Here is a 14,748-nt window from a genome sequence, read left to right on the forward strand (position 1 = left end):
TCCAGTTGTTATTCACTCTTGGAACTTCAGAACTTTATAATCATACACTTAATTCTTTATCACATTAGACAAGTAATTCTTGTGCTGAAACAACTACCATTCCATATGTGACATAACCCTGAGTTAGCATTTTAGACATTCTTTCTGAAGATCATCTGAAATGGTTCAATACAATGCAATATCCATGGATAGAAAGATTTTTCTCACTAGCTTATTGCTATATTAAAACTGTGATACTAATATTAAATAATTTTAAAAATCCTTTTAAAAAAAGTCATAAGCTTTGTCCACTTAAGCTTTCCCAGGAAAGGCAGAATACCATTTCCCTGAAAGTGAAAAATTACCAGTTGTAAACTTGGAGGTACAATTTTATTCTTAGGCTTAAGCTGTTTAAGTTTACACAAATAATGAGGAAGACTATAAAATTATAGCATCATATATGCTATAATTTGCATCAAAGTCTCAGAAGAGGTCATTCTTATTTTACCATCTGAACAATATTATTCAGTTGATATTTGAATATAATATCTTCTAATCAAATAAGGATAGAAGAGCGAAAGATAACAGACTCTGGGATAGGTTTAATCCAAGTTGTCATTTACTGACATCATCACCTTAGATGTTCTTTAACCTCTTTAAATTTCAGCTTAGGAAAAGAAATTACCTTGTAGGTAGCTGTGAGGATTAGAAATAACATACGTAAAATATTATACAGAGGGACTGGCCCACATTAACTTAACAAATGGAAGTTATTATCAAAATAATGATTATAATTTAACTTTCTCTACAGTACATTGAAGATAATACCTTATAAATTCAAATGGAAATTCATTCGAGAGATAGCAATGGAGAAAAAAGTGATATCTTCCAACTGTAGAAAAGAACTGAACAAAATCTTTGGAGGGAATCAATAAGCTATACTTGGGTCAAAACCATTCTGTTTTCAGTGAACTCATATCAAAGATAACCTCTACACTCTTGCTGTGCTATGTACTTATCAAGTACATTTAAAACTGAGTTCTCCCAAAAACAAAAAAAACAAGAGATAATAAAAACATGAGATGGATGGGGATGTACCTTAGTGGCAAAGCACTTGCTTTGCATGCACAAGGTCTTTGGATTTGATCCCTAGCATCACAAAAACAAATGAATAAACAAAAAAGAAGTTATAAGAGAAGAGTCACAGGAAGAGTCCATTAACCAAACAGGTTAAGAAGTTCATGATGAAACTGAGCTAGAGATAAGAGTAGCCAGAAGTGCAATAAATATACATACTTGAGGTGTCTCATGGCCTTTTCTGCTATAATTCTGTATGAAGTCCACAAGGCCATGAACCACTGTTTTAACAGCTACCATTGCATTTTCTAGCTGCTCCCAGGTAGGCGAAACAGCATCTAAAATAAGCATCAAGGGGATGGGGGATGGGGAGAATGTGTTAGCAGTAATTCTCATGTTATTTACCTCAAAGGTAGACACAGTACAAACACTCGAGCATTTTTTCACATACCTGGATTAGGGTCTATGTTTGCAAGAAGCTCTAAATGAGGCCTTAGTCTATTCAAGTTAGCTGGGTCACCGGTTCGTTGCAAAACAATTGTCAATTCCTGAACACTCTTTGCAAATGATTCTGGAGACTGCAGCTAACAAATAGAAAAAAAGATGGTTTTTACTCTTTGACACATAATATATTCTAACATTTTTAATGTCTCAGTTACTTAACAGGTTTTCAAGTGTCTTCAGATTTCATAGTAGGAGTATCAATGATGAAGTAAATTTTCATCTCAGAATCTGCCCTATGAAACTCATCATTAGACACTTAGAAAACATATTCATAAGCTGTATTAGCTCTCTGGGGTCAGAATACAGATACACTTGAGACCTTGTAAGCCTAGCTGCTTTTATACTGGCATCCTATGTTTGTTTCCCTAATACATTTCCTAGTCTATTTTTTTATTTATTACCATTAAGTGGCACTAACCACCGAGCCACATTCCCAGCCTTTTTATTTTTTTACTTTGAGACAGGGTCTCACTCAGTTGCTCAGGGCCTCTGTAAATTGCTGAGGCTGGCTTTGAACTTGCAATCCTCCTGTTTCAGCTTTTTGAGTCACTGGGATTAAAGGTATACACCACTATATTCAGCTGCCCCTAATTTATTTTGAAGGTTAAAAAAATAATATTTAAAAAAAATTAGTTTGGAACAGTCTGATATTTAAAAACATGGAAATCTCCACTATTTGTCTCTTTAGTCCCTTTAAAACAGAGATAGTCTTAAGACTTATAATGGTTTGACTCATGATTTTTCAACTTTACAATGGTGTGTAAGAAACACATATTCAGTAAAAATGTATTTCAATTCCATATTTGACCATTCCCCTGGCTAGTGATAAAGCAGTATGATATTCTCTAATAATGCTGGGCATTGGCAGTGAGGCTATATGATCATTGAGGATAAATAATTGATACTTTGTTTAACTGTTTATTCTATGATGATGTTCATTAAGTTAGGTATATTAAATGCATTTTCAACTCAGATGGGTTTACCAGGACACGAGCAGGGGAGCATCTGTATTCTAATACTCTTCTGTATAACAATAATGGTATAAAATTAGCATCTCTAATTTTACAAACCTTGTCAATGATAGATTGCATGTGTGATTTATGAGCCAAGTCACCATATAAAAGTGAGGACCACTGTTCAGGTGAAATACGAAGTCCTGCTTCCATAGCAATATGAACAATTTGGGCATCATGTTCTCTGCGTAGTGCCTCATAACTCCGGAATTCTTCCTTTAGCTGCATCAGGGAAGAGTCTTCATCTCTTTTAGTAACCTAATAGAAAAGCAAAAAATAGAACTCATCAAAACTCATCTGCTCTTTTACCCTCAACCACTTAATTCACTTTTTGGGGGGAGTAAAAGAGTCCATACTACATTAAGAGACACCACACAAAGTAGATAAAAGTTAAGATAATGTTCACACCACATTCCTTTTTGGGACAAATTTATTTGTGTAACTAAATATACAGTCCTTCTTTTCAATGAGTTCAGCAATTGGCAGGGAAGAGACACTTGTAAACAGAAAATTATAGGAAGAATGCTATTATAGAGCTCTATGGCAACACAGAAGAAAGGCAATTAAATGTGATTGTTAAGGGGAGGAAAATGATCTCCGCAAAAGCCTTCTTCCAGCTAAAGACTACATGAACTACATCTTGGAGAATGAACAGGAGTTTTCAAGGCAAAGAAAAATGAGAAATAGAATTCTCAAAAGAGCAGCAGTGATAAAACAGAAACATGAAAGAGTGAAGGACATAGTTAAAGCTAAGATACAGACCAGAGAAAAATCAGATGGCCTTGTATACTGTGTTAAGAAATTTGGATATTATTCTAAAGGGTATGAAAAGTCAATAAGAACTCTTAAGAAAAAGAGTGATATGATCAGATTCATGTTTTAAGAAATATAACTTTGGTAGTAACAGAAATAGATACAGATAAGCAAGAAATCCAGCCAATGAGGGCTGGGGTATAGCTCAGTGGTAGAGTACCAGCCTGGCATGTACTTAAAAGAAAAAAACAAAACAAAACAAAATAAAACAAAAAACCAGAAGAAACTCAGTCAATAGTCAATGGGTATATAAGAGTTAGTTTTCAAAGAGTTTCACACGAACTAGTGAAATTGTCTAATAACATAAATGTGTAGGTATATGGATGGATAATTTCCACAATAAATGATATGTACTTACTCCTGAACCACTAAAACTTCAGATAAACCATTAAAACTACTAACCAGTAATGATAACCAAAACTTGGTTAGAATTCAGAACACACAAGACTAGTTCAGGTTCTGAAACAGACTGGATAAATCATTCAAATTACTCAAAATTTAGGTTCCCTATTGGTAGAAGAAAATAGTCCTATGCTGAACACTGGGCTGAGGCAGGAAGATTTCAAGTTCAAGGCCAGTCTAAACAACTGTAGCTCAGGGATAAAGAGCCTCAAATGTGATCCCAAGTATCAAAAACGAAACAAAAAACAAAACAAACAACAACAAAACAACCCCAGACCACCTCTGTGGGTGTTTTACTGCTGTTGTTGGCACATTGGACAATAGTGACAGGCCACCAAGAACATGAATGAGGTAATCAGGTCATAATAAGATCACAATTCTCTTTGGGAATCCATAAATACAATAGAGAAGAGTTTGGGAAATTTAGAATTTTAATTAATACAATCTCAGGTATTTAAGAAAAAGCAGAATATGAGTGTACCTAGGAAGTAACAAAAATCTATGTTCTATCATAACCTACCTAAAGAAGCAATGAGGAAACAAAAGGAGGAATTATCAACTTAAATAACAGAAAAAACAAAGTTAAAGATCTAGAGGATGGTCTCGCTCATCTAAGCACCACGTATGTGGTGTGTACCAGGGACAGCATAAGAAGTGCAGAAGTCAGACATAGGTAGTGAGCAGAACCTGGTCCTATTGAAGTGCTAACATGTATCAAAATCATCTGTGAAGCTTTGAAAGACAGAATCTCAGATCTACTGAATCATAATCCCTGGATTCAAAGACTACACAATTAAAAAGTATTTTTGAAATCTTAAGTCCAACTTAAGATAAACTCAATTAGAATTCCTGGGGACAAAGCTCAGGAATGAATATTTTCAAAAGCTCCACATGTGATTCTAATATGTACCTTCAATTAGGAAATACCGGACTAGGGGCTGGGATTGTGGCTCAGCGGTAGAGCACTCGGCTAGCACGTGCAGGGCCTTGGGTTCAATTCTCAGCACCACATAAAATAAATAAGTAAAATAAAGATTGTGTCCAACTACAACGAAAAAATAAATATTAAAAAAAAAAGAACTACCAGACTAAAACTTAGCATCATTAATTTCCCTTGTTCTCATTCCATGTTCAGCAAACAAAGGTTTGATACTTTTTACAAGAAAATATCTACCAATGTGAGAATTCATAGCATTCAAGAACTGCATTTCTCATTACAAATTAATAAAGCTCTTGATGTATGTGATCTTCGTTAGATGATCATCATCCTGAAGACAAATGTACTGTATGAGCCCACAAAATTTAGGTCTCTAGAGTATGAAGATGAATAACAGACCTTGGTCAATGATGAATCTGTTAAAAGTAAATTTCACCAAGTAAGGCCTTCTGGCAGTAAGTCAACATGATATCCTTTTATTCATACAATCACTGCACTTTAACATTTTAAACCATGTGGCAATAAGGATGAAATGAGAACATAAAATTGAAACAACTTTCTAAACTAGTGTTATTCAAGTATCACTTATCAGGAGCAGTTATAGATATATGCCAATCATAAAGCACAAATCAATATGATACCTATGAAGAAAAACATTGTATCAGTGATACATAGTGTGAAAACCTAGTCATTTCAGAAGGGCAAATGATCTCTGTAATTTGGCTGCTTAGCCAATAACTTATATATTTAAGGAATCAGAGATTGATTTCATTTCCCTAGGGACATGAAATCAAGCATTACAACTGTCATGCATATAAGAGTCCAAACCTCATTATTAGAGTTAAATGAATCCATTTGAATGCATTTCTATCATCAATTACCTGTTATCTAAAATTGAACAGTCTGCTAAGGAAATCCTTTTCTGTCTGTACAATTTTTGTTCTTGGGAATTTAAAAAGAGCAAAATAACCTAAACAGGCTTTGGTTTCAAATTAGATGCCTTATTTTCACAGAGGCCCAGGGTCTATTTCTAAGTCCTAGACCTTTCTCAAAATATTACACTCCTGTAATATAGATAAATTTTAAGGGGATACCTGCTTTCTACCTTTCTGAACACCTTTCACTATCTACCAGCCTGTTAAACAATGAAACATTTTTAAAACATCTTGCCCTTTCTACCAAACAAAATCCACAAAGAATGCAAAATAAGGCAGTCCCTCAATTTTTCATTTTCTTGTCATCCTTAGGATTTCCATATTAAAGACTTTAATATTACATAAAATGAAGTATATATAAAAAAAGAAGTTTTTAATATAGTTACTGACTCCCTTTTAAGATGAAAAATGTAAATAAATTAGGCTTCTTTCTTCCACTTTAAGTTTTTTTTTCCCTAATTTAGAGTCAAAAATTCACCAAATTAGGGGCTGGGGCTGTAGCTCAGTGGCAGAGTACTTGCCTTGCACGCTTGAGGCCCTGGGTTCAATCCTCAGCACCATATAAAAATAAACAAAATAAAGGCATGCTATCCAACTACAACTACAAAAAAAAAAAAAAAAAGTTCACCAAATTATCCTCTGTTCTACTCTGCATAACTAAAACCGTATTTGGTATCACAGATGCAATCAATGTAGAAGGAAAAAAAAATTTTCTCAACTTTTTTAAGCATTCTGCTACCAGATTGGGTAATACAAATTCTAGAAAGCCTCTGACTCACATAGAAGTATGAATTCTTTACATAGTTCCTCAATGCTTACCTTAAAACAAGAAGCTCGATACAGTAGTTGCACAACATGACCAATACTTGTTTTTGATGCCTGAGGAAATCTTGGTTCTAGTCTTTGCACAACAAAAAGTACCAGAACTTTCCTGGAGAGAGCAGAACCATCTTCTAATGCCAGCAACACCAGCTTCAAGGCCTCTTCTTGCATAGCTAGAAATTATTAAAGGAACACTAAATGTTCATTATCCTATTAGTTTATGGTGGTCCATTCCCACAATCGGTATTTAATTAGCACAAAGAAAGGATATCACGTATAGATGAATACAGTTTATTTTAAAAATAAGCATGCAAAAGAAAACATATTTCCTACTAATAAACAATCAGAACACCAGTCAAAAGAACTCAAAATTATCATTTGCAGGTATACAATAATCAATTAGATAATGATAATGTTAAGGTGAAAAAGTAATTCATAAAATACTTAGAACTACCGATGATAACATGTAAAGATGGGGCTGGGGTTGTGGTTCAGTGGTAGAGCACTTGCCTATCATGCATGAGGCACTGTGTTCAATGCTCAGTACCACATAAAAATAAATAAATAAAGGCACTGTGTCCATTTACAACAACAACAAAAAAATTAAAAAAGAATAAAAATTAAAAAAAAAAAACATGCAAAGAACATACAGGTGGCATATGCATGAGAATGTTATTCTGCCTGTCAGAAACTACTCTGTAAAAAATTTATAAATGATTAGTCTCTGGATGCAATACCTGAAGAGGGTATTTATACTGTTTTAAAACCAGGGATATATAGTGTATCCTGAATCAAATCATGAGGGAGCATGAGGCAAACCTAGATTAAGAAATATTCTAACACCGTGTGCAGTGGCACATGCCTGCAATCCCAGCGACTTTGGAGGCTGATGCTGGGGATCCCAAGTTTGAGGCAGGCTAGAGCAATTTAGTGAGGTCCTAACCAATGTGAGACCCTGTCTCAAAATTTAGAAAAAGCTTGGGAGGAGGAGGGGGAAGAGAGGGGAGGGGAGGGGAAGAGAGGGGAGGGGAGGGGAGCGCAGGGCTGGGGATACAGTTCAGTGGTAAAATGCACCTGGGTTCAATCCCCAGTACACACTCCACCCCAAAAAATTTGTAAAGTAAATGGCATGTGTTCCTCAACATAAACATCATGGAAGATACAGGTTGAGAAGTGGTTCCAGATTAAAGAAAACTAAAAGGTAAATGACAAATACATTGAGTATGAACTAAATCTTACACTAGAAGAAAATAAATGCTATAAAAAAGACATTTTTGGAATAATTGAAAAAATTGGAATATGAACTATAAATTGTACTGTATCAAAGTAAAAGTTTTTGAATGTGATAAACATATTGCTATTACATACAGAATATCCTTGTTTTTAAAAATATTTTGGTCAATGTGGGTAAAGAGCATTCAGGAGGGCTGGGGTTGTGGCTCAGTGGTAGAGCGCTCCCCTGGCATGTGTGAGGCACTGGGTTTGATCTTCAGCACAACATAAAAATAAATAAATAAAATAAAGGTATTGTGTCCATCTACAACAAAAACAAAACAAATAGCATTAAAAAAAAAAGAGCATTCAGGAAATTTTCTGCATTATTTTTGCAATGTTTCAATAAATTTAAAATTATTTCAAAATTGAGCCGGGATCGGCAGTGCACACTTGTAATTCCAGCAACTTGGGAGGCTGAGGCAGGAGGATTACAAGTACAAAGACAGTCTCAGCAACTTATGGAGGACCTAAGCAACTTAGCAAGACCCTTTCTCAAAAAAATAAATAAACAAATAAAAAGAGCTGGAATGTGGCTCAGTGGTTAAGTGCCCCTGGGTTCAATCCCTGGTACCAAAAAAAAAAAAAAAAAAAAAAAAAAAATTCAAAATTGAAATTTAAAAGTACATGGTTATCAATTAAAAAATCCAAAACTTTAGAGCTGAGAATCTACAGTCAAAATCAAACTCCATTTTCCAAGGTGAGGCTATTCAGACCTACAGAAGTTAAGTGACTAAACTAAGGAAACAATTAGTTAGTAGCTAAACTAGAGCTTGAAACAAAGACTTAAAAACAAAACAAAACAAAAAAACCTTAAGGTAAAATTCACATAAAATTACCCATTCAAAAATGTACAGGGCTGAGAATGTAGCACTCATGCACACACACAACAAATGTATAATTTGGAGGTGACATTTAATACATTCATAATGTTGTATAGCTATCAACTCTATCAAGTTCTAAGAATTTTCATTATTCCAAAGGAAATCCCATAGTCATTAAGCAGTCACTTCTCATACCCTCTGTTCCATAGATCCCTGGCAACTATTTAACTGGTTGTCAGGTCTCTTTCACTTATAGTGAAATACTATAGTATTTCCCACATGCAGCATGCATCAGTAATACTTCAATCTTTTTTTTATGGCTGAATAATATTCTATTTATGTATATATCTCATTTTGTTTATTTATCACCTAACAACTGGACTGTATCTACCTTTTAACTATTAAAAATAATACCACTATAAACATTTGTGTCCAAATATATTTGAGGACCTATTTTCTATCCTTTTGGGTATATACCTATGAATGAATCTGTTGGGTCATGTTTAACTTTAGGGGAACTCCCAAATTGGTTTCCCCACAGTAGTGCAGTTTACATGTCCTCATCAACAATTGTTATTTTCTATCTTCTAAAATTGTGGCTACCTAAATAGGTGCAAAGTGGTACCCTATTGTGATTTCTTTATTTTTGCAGTGCTGGGGACCAAACAAAGTTTATGACTCATGAATGCTAGGCAACTGCTTTTTACCACTGAGTTATGCCCCCTATGTGTCATTACAATTTTGACTTGTATTTCCCTAGTAACTAAAGATGCTCATATGTCTCTTGGTTATTTGTCTCTCTTTGGAGGTTCAGTCTTTTATCTACTTTTAAGTTGGGCTTTTTGTTGTTGAGTTACAGAATAAAAATCTGATATTTAATCTGGTGCTTCTTAGGTTAAGATAAGTAAACATAATGAAATATACAAGTTATATAAAATATGAATTTAAAAATATTTTTAAATTTAACTTTGTATTATGGAAAACTTTAAACATACACAAAAGTAGAGCTAACAATATCCATCCAGTTGTTTTCAAGTTTCAACTAATTCTTTCTTTTCCAGTTTGTTCTGGCTGGAGTGTTTGGAAGAAAGTTCCAGATAACTTATTATTTTACTTTTAAATACATTTTGTATTTCTAATAAGTAAGGCTTCTAAAAATATTAATAAGACAACTGTCACACCTAACAAAATTAACACATTTCCTTGATATAATTAATATTCAATCCATGTTCTATTTTTCCCATTGTCTCAAAATGTCTTATTACAGTTGGTTTAAGTATCCAAATAAATCCATACAATTCTTTTCAGTTGATATGTCTTTAGGCTTTAAAAACAAAATAAAACAAAACAAAACCTATATCATTGCCTTGCCACCTTTATCCTCCTATTTCAAAGAAAAGTTCATTTATTGTTGAAGAAACACTTTTTCTAAAGAATTTTCTTAGATCAGCACAGTGTTGGAACACCTGTAATCTCAGCGACTCAGAAGGCTGAAGCAAGGGGATCAGTTGAAGTCAGCCTGGGCAACTTGGCAAGATCCTCCTGTCTCAAAATAAAAAGGACTAGGGATATGGCTCAGTGGTAAAGTACTACTTACTTGGTTCAATCCTCAGTACTGGAAGAAAAAAAATTTCTTTATTCTATATTGGTTTCATTGTGCTTATAGTATTTTTAAATATGTTCCTCTACCTCCCTCATTTCAGGTAAACCAAAAGCTTAATTAAATTCAGATTTAGGTCTTTTTCTTTTTTTGTTTTTGGCCAACCACACATATATTACATGAAGAGACAGATATGCAGAAAGCCTAGCTGTCTTGCTTTTAGCAAAAAGAAAAAAATTTTTTGCAGGGGGCTGGGATTGAATCTGGAGTACATTACCACTGAGCTAAATCTCTAGTTCTTTTTGAGACAGATTCTTACTAAATTGCTGAGGCTGTCCTTGAACTTGGAATCCTCTTGCCTTAACAATCCCCAAGCCCTGCTTGAGTTATTGGGATTACAGACATGTGCTACCACACTTGGCAATGTTGAATTGATCAGTGGGTTCAGACCCTATCCACCTATTGTAAATTTCCCCAGTAACATTTCATCCAATGATTTTAATGCTGGTGATGTAGCTCAACGGTAGAATGCTTGCATAGCATTCACAAGGCCATAGATTCATTCCACAGTACCACAAAAAGGAAAACAAAAACAAAAATTCAAACCCTAATAATCCTTGACTAAGCCCATTAATTTAGAGGTGCAAAATTGTGGTTTTTCTAATTTTATCATTTTTCTTCTAAATTTATTAGTTGGAATTCTGCTAAAAAAAGACACTTCCCTCAACATAGAAGAGTTATCCCTAAAATAGTCTGCATAAGAAAGGCAGGAAAAAAAATGCTCAGCTTCTTTCTAACTCTTGTTCTTTCAATTTTCAGAATATTATGTTACTGCTCTAGCAACTGCCAAAGATGACCACTTAATATTTTCTTACTACAATTAGGAACTCAACCCATTATCGTCATCACTCATTTTTATGTCTAAATTGTCCATTTATGTCCAATGTAAGCTTCTTCAAGTTCAAGTCTATGACTTTTTAACAAGATTCTATAAGTTTCTGATACCTTTTTTGCTTTCTAGCACAAGATTTTCCATGTTTATCTTTTACTTTCCCATCTTACAACTGGAATAAGACATTTATTCAGAGTCCTGCCTCTTTTTAGGGGGAACTGATATTACTCAAGCTTACAATTTTGGTGCTTTAATTATTAATTGCTTCTAAATCTTTTCAGCAGACAGACAAGGATATTAACAATTTTTAGAAGAGAAAAACAAGTAAATCTGAGTAAATTCTGCCAATTCTAATTTAAGACTACAGGGTTTTTACTTAAATTTCACTGATTTCATAGTCGTATCATTTTTAAATGCTGAAAATATTGATTTCTGATGGCATTAACATAATAATGTAATTGATTTATATACAACCATGTCTTATTAGTTTCAAAATAACACCACCAGAATTATGAACAACAGGCCCATTGAATATAATTTAGGATTTGTACATCCCACTAGGGATAAAGAAATCAAAATATTATGTTCTAAAGTCACCTAAAATAATTTATTCCTATATGGATATGCATTTAACTTCATAAATTTTAGCCTTATTAAATTTTTATAGCACTGAGGATCAAACTCAGGGTCTTGTGCATGCTAGCTAGGTAAGCACTCTACTAAGCTACATCTATCTCCAACCCCTTAACTATATTTTTAGATATTATTTTGTTTTAATCACTTTTAAATTTTGGGGATGCGGGTACCAGAGATTGAACTCAGGGGCACTCAACCACTGAGCCACATCCCCAGTCCTGTTCTGTATTTTATTTTGAGAAAGGGTCTCACTGAGTTGCTTAGTGCCTAGCTGTTGCTACTGGTGGCTTTGAACTCACAATCCTGTTTCAGCCGCCCAAGCTGCTGGGATTACAGGTGTGCACCACCATGTCGGGCTTCACTTTTAAATTTTTAAAAATTTTATTTAAAACCTTTATAAGACACTTATGTGGTTCCTAAATTCAAAAAAAGGTAATCAGCGTTCTCTGTTCCTTTCTTACCTTTTTTTCTTCCACAAAATTTTATTATTTTTATTTTTCCTGCCAATGTTTCTTTTGAAGGATTTAAATGAAAAAAGTAGGTAAAGATTCTGTCTCCCTCTTTTTCTTACATAGAATACTACACTATTCTGCACCTTGCTTTTATTTTTTTAACTTAAAAATATATCTGGAGATCATGCCCTTCCTCACTGCTCTCAACAGCTGCATAGCACTGCACTAGAAAGATAAACCACAGTGGTATTGAGTCAGAACCTTATTATAGATGTTCAGGTTACTTCTAGATGTCTGCTTTTACAAATAGTGCTTTATAACTTTATGTGTTTTGTATTTTTGCTGTATCTTTGGATTGACTCCTTAAATGGGATGGCTGAGCTGAAGAGTAAACACAAAGGTGATTTTGCTTAATGTTGCCAAATTTTTGTCTTTAAGTTTATACCATTTGTTGCATTCCCACCAGTACTGGATAAAAGTGTTTCCCCACAGCTTGGTCAACAGAATACACTGTCAAACTTTTGATTCTGCCAATTTGATGGATAAGTAATGGCATTCCAGTATGACTTTAATGTACATTTTTCTTTATATGAGAAACACTGGGTATCTTTTTATATGTTTGAAGCCATTTGTATTACTTTTTATATTATATCTTTTGTCTACTTTCACTATTTGTGAATCTTTCCAATTTGATTGCTAGTCTTTGTTTTTTGAGAAAAAATTAATTTTAATTTTTTCAGTTGTTGTTGTTGGTACTAGGGATTGAATCTCATCCCCAGATTTTTTTTATTTTTCATTTCAAGACAAGAGTCTGGCTAAATTGCTAAGACTAGCATTGAGCTTGTGATCCTTCTGTTTAAGCATCCTGAGTCACTGAGATCACTGTCTGCATATTTGGAAGAACCTCATATATTAGTTATATTAATCTATGTACTGGATGACACTTATAAATATTTCCCCCAGCTTGTTATCTTTTTACTCCGCTTATAATTTTTTGTGATGCAAATTAAACACAATATCGCTCCTGGATTTTGCGTAAAAATTTAAAAAGTGTTCCTATTCCCTACCAGGTTATAAGAGAATTACCTATTTCATTTGTTTTTATTACTTGTATAATTTACTCTGTAATCACAACTATTTCTGAACTATTTGTAATTTAGGCAGTGACAGCATATAAGGAATGCATCCAATTTTATTTTTCTACCTGTCCATCCAGTTCTCCCAATCCCACTTATTAAAAAATGTTTCCTGTATGCCAGGCGAAGTGGCACACACCTGTATTCACCACTACTCAAGACTGAAGCAGAAGGATCACAGGATTGAATCCCTTCTGAGCAACTTAGTGACAACACTGTCTCAAAATAAAAAAGGGCTGGAGATGTACCCTAGTATGTGTAGTACACTCCTGGATTCAATCCCCAGTACTGCAAAAAAAAAGTTTTCTTCACAAAATTAAATTCTGCTGAAACTATATTTCTAAATAAGAAAGGTAAAACAAAACACATAGAAGAAATACAGGGAAGTACTTCATAACTTTGGCATAAAGGTTTTCTTAAGCAGAATATAGACAGAATAACCATAAAGAAATTAACCCCCGGTGACTTTTAATTTTCATATACTTTGTATATTTTCCAATTTTTAAAAATAATCAAGAGATTGATATTTTTTTCCTACCACACACACACAAAATAAAAAATTAACCTTCCTTTACTTATAGCCTATGCAATCCTAAACTCCTTCTAGCTCAATTTTCTAATTTGTACATGGTCACCCATCTATCTATAAGAGATTATAATACATAAGTCATATAGTCCATTATATTACATAGTCTGTAATATATAATATAAATTATGATTAACAAAAGCTTTAACTATGTCAAGATGTATAAGGGCTGGGGTTGTTTGTGGCTTAGTGGTAGAGCACTTGTCTCGCATGTATAGGCCACTATGTTCAATTTTCAGCACCACATAAATAAATAACATAAAGGTATTGTGTCCTTCACAACTAAAAATCAAATACCCCCCCCCCACACACACACACACATACATGTATAAAGATGGGTTGAGTCCCAGGATTTTAATTTTGCCTTAGAAACTGGCATCCTCAAGTTTTTTACTCAAGCCCTAATTACCAATAAAAATGTTAAGATAGTCAGCTATCTTACCTGGCCCTAGAAACTGGCATCCTCGAGCCCTGACAGCAGCCCACAAATTGGCAGACAATTGCTGAGGATTCTGGTGCTGTAATATCAGTTCTGTTACAGTTCTTTCTCCAAGTGAACGGGCTGCTCTCATGGCTCTGACACGACCTTCTTCCTCCACCAGCTGACAGTTCACAAGTGTCACCAGTTTCCTTTGCATTGGACGGCTCAGTGCACTCTGGTTCAAACTAGCTACACCTTTAAGAAAAGGGAAACAAAGAAAACTAAAGGTTTTTCAATAAATTAAACAATTACATTATCTATATTTGTATTTAGCCACAAATCTTAACGAGTCCCTTGTAAGTAGTTTTATTTTTATAACAGTGAGTATACTGTCTGTTTATTACCATTTTGTAATAAGAAGGCAGCTCACTTTTAGTTATTTCAGAT

The 14,748-nt window shown here is 34.0% G+C and overlaps 1 protein-coding gene and 1 non-coding gene across 6 annotated transcripts in view; both read right to left on the bottom strand.

Moving 5' to 3' along the window:
* The window catches only part of Rc3h2 (ring finger and CCCH-type domains 2), a 56,154-nt gene that overhangs the window by 29,213 nt on the left and 12,193 nt on the right, over positions 1 to 14,748 (bottom strand). For all 5 annotated transcript variants that reach the window (XM_046451659.2, XM_046451658.2, XM_058581696.1 and 2 more), the window contains 5 exons: positions 14,323 to 14,556; positions 6,480 to 6,655; positions 2,631 to 2,831; positions 1,508 to 1,640; positions 1,276 to 1,394 (listed from right to left, as the gene is read on the bottom strand). In XM_046451659.2, coding sequence (XP_046307615.1) covers positions 1,276 to 1,394; positions 1,508 to 1,640; positions 2,631 to 2,831; positions 6,480 to 6,655; positions 14,323 to 14,556 — 863 coding nt within the window. The remainder of the gene's footprint in view (positions 1 to 1,275; positions 1,395 to 1,507; positions 1,641 to 2,630; positions 2,832 to 6,479; positions 6,656 to 14,322; positions 14,557 to 14,748) is intronic.
* LOC124097551 (small nucleolar RNA SNORD90) lies at positions 1,721 to 1,831 on the bottom strand. Its single transcript, XR_006853285.1, has one exon. It is a non-coding gene; the product is annotated as a small nucleolar RNA SNORD90 (small nucleolar RNA).

Source organism: Marmota monax, unplaced genomic scaffold (genome assembly GCF_021218885.2).
Source record: "Marmota monax isolate L192 unplaced genomic scaffold, Marmota_monax_Labrador192_F-V1.1 WCK01_AAM20220418_F8-fsc00020, whole genome shotgun sequence".
Taxonomy (NCBI): Eukaryota; Metazoa; Chordata; class Mammalia; order Rodentia; family Sciuridae; genus Marmota; species Marmota monax.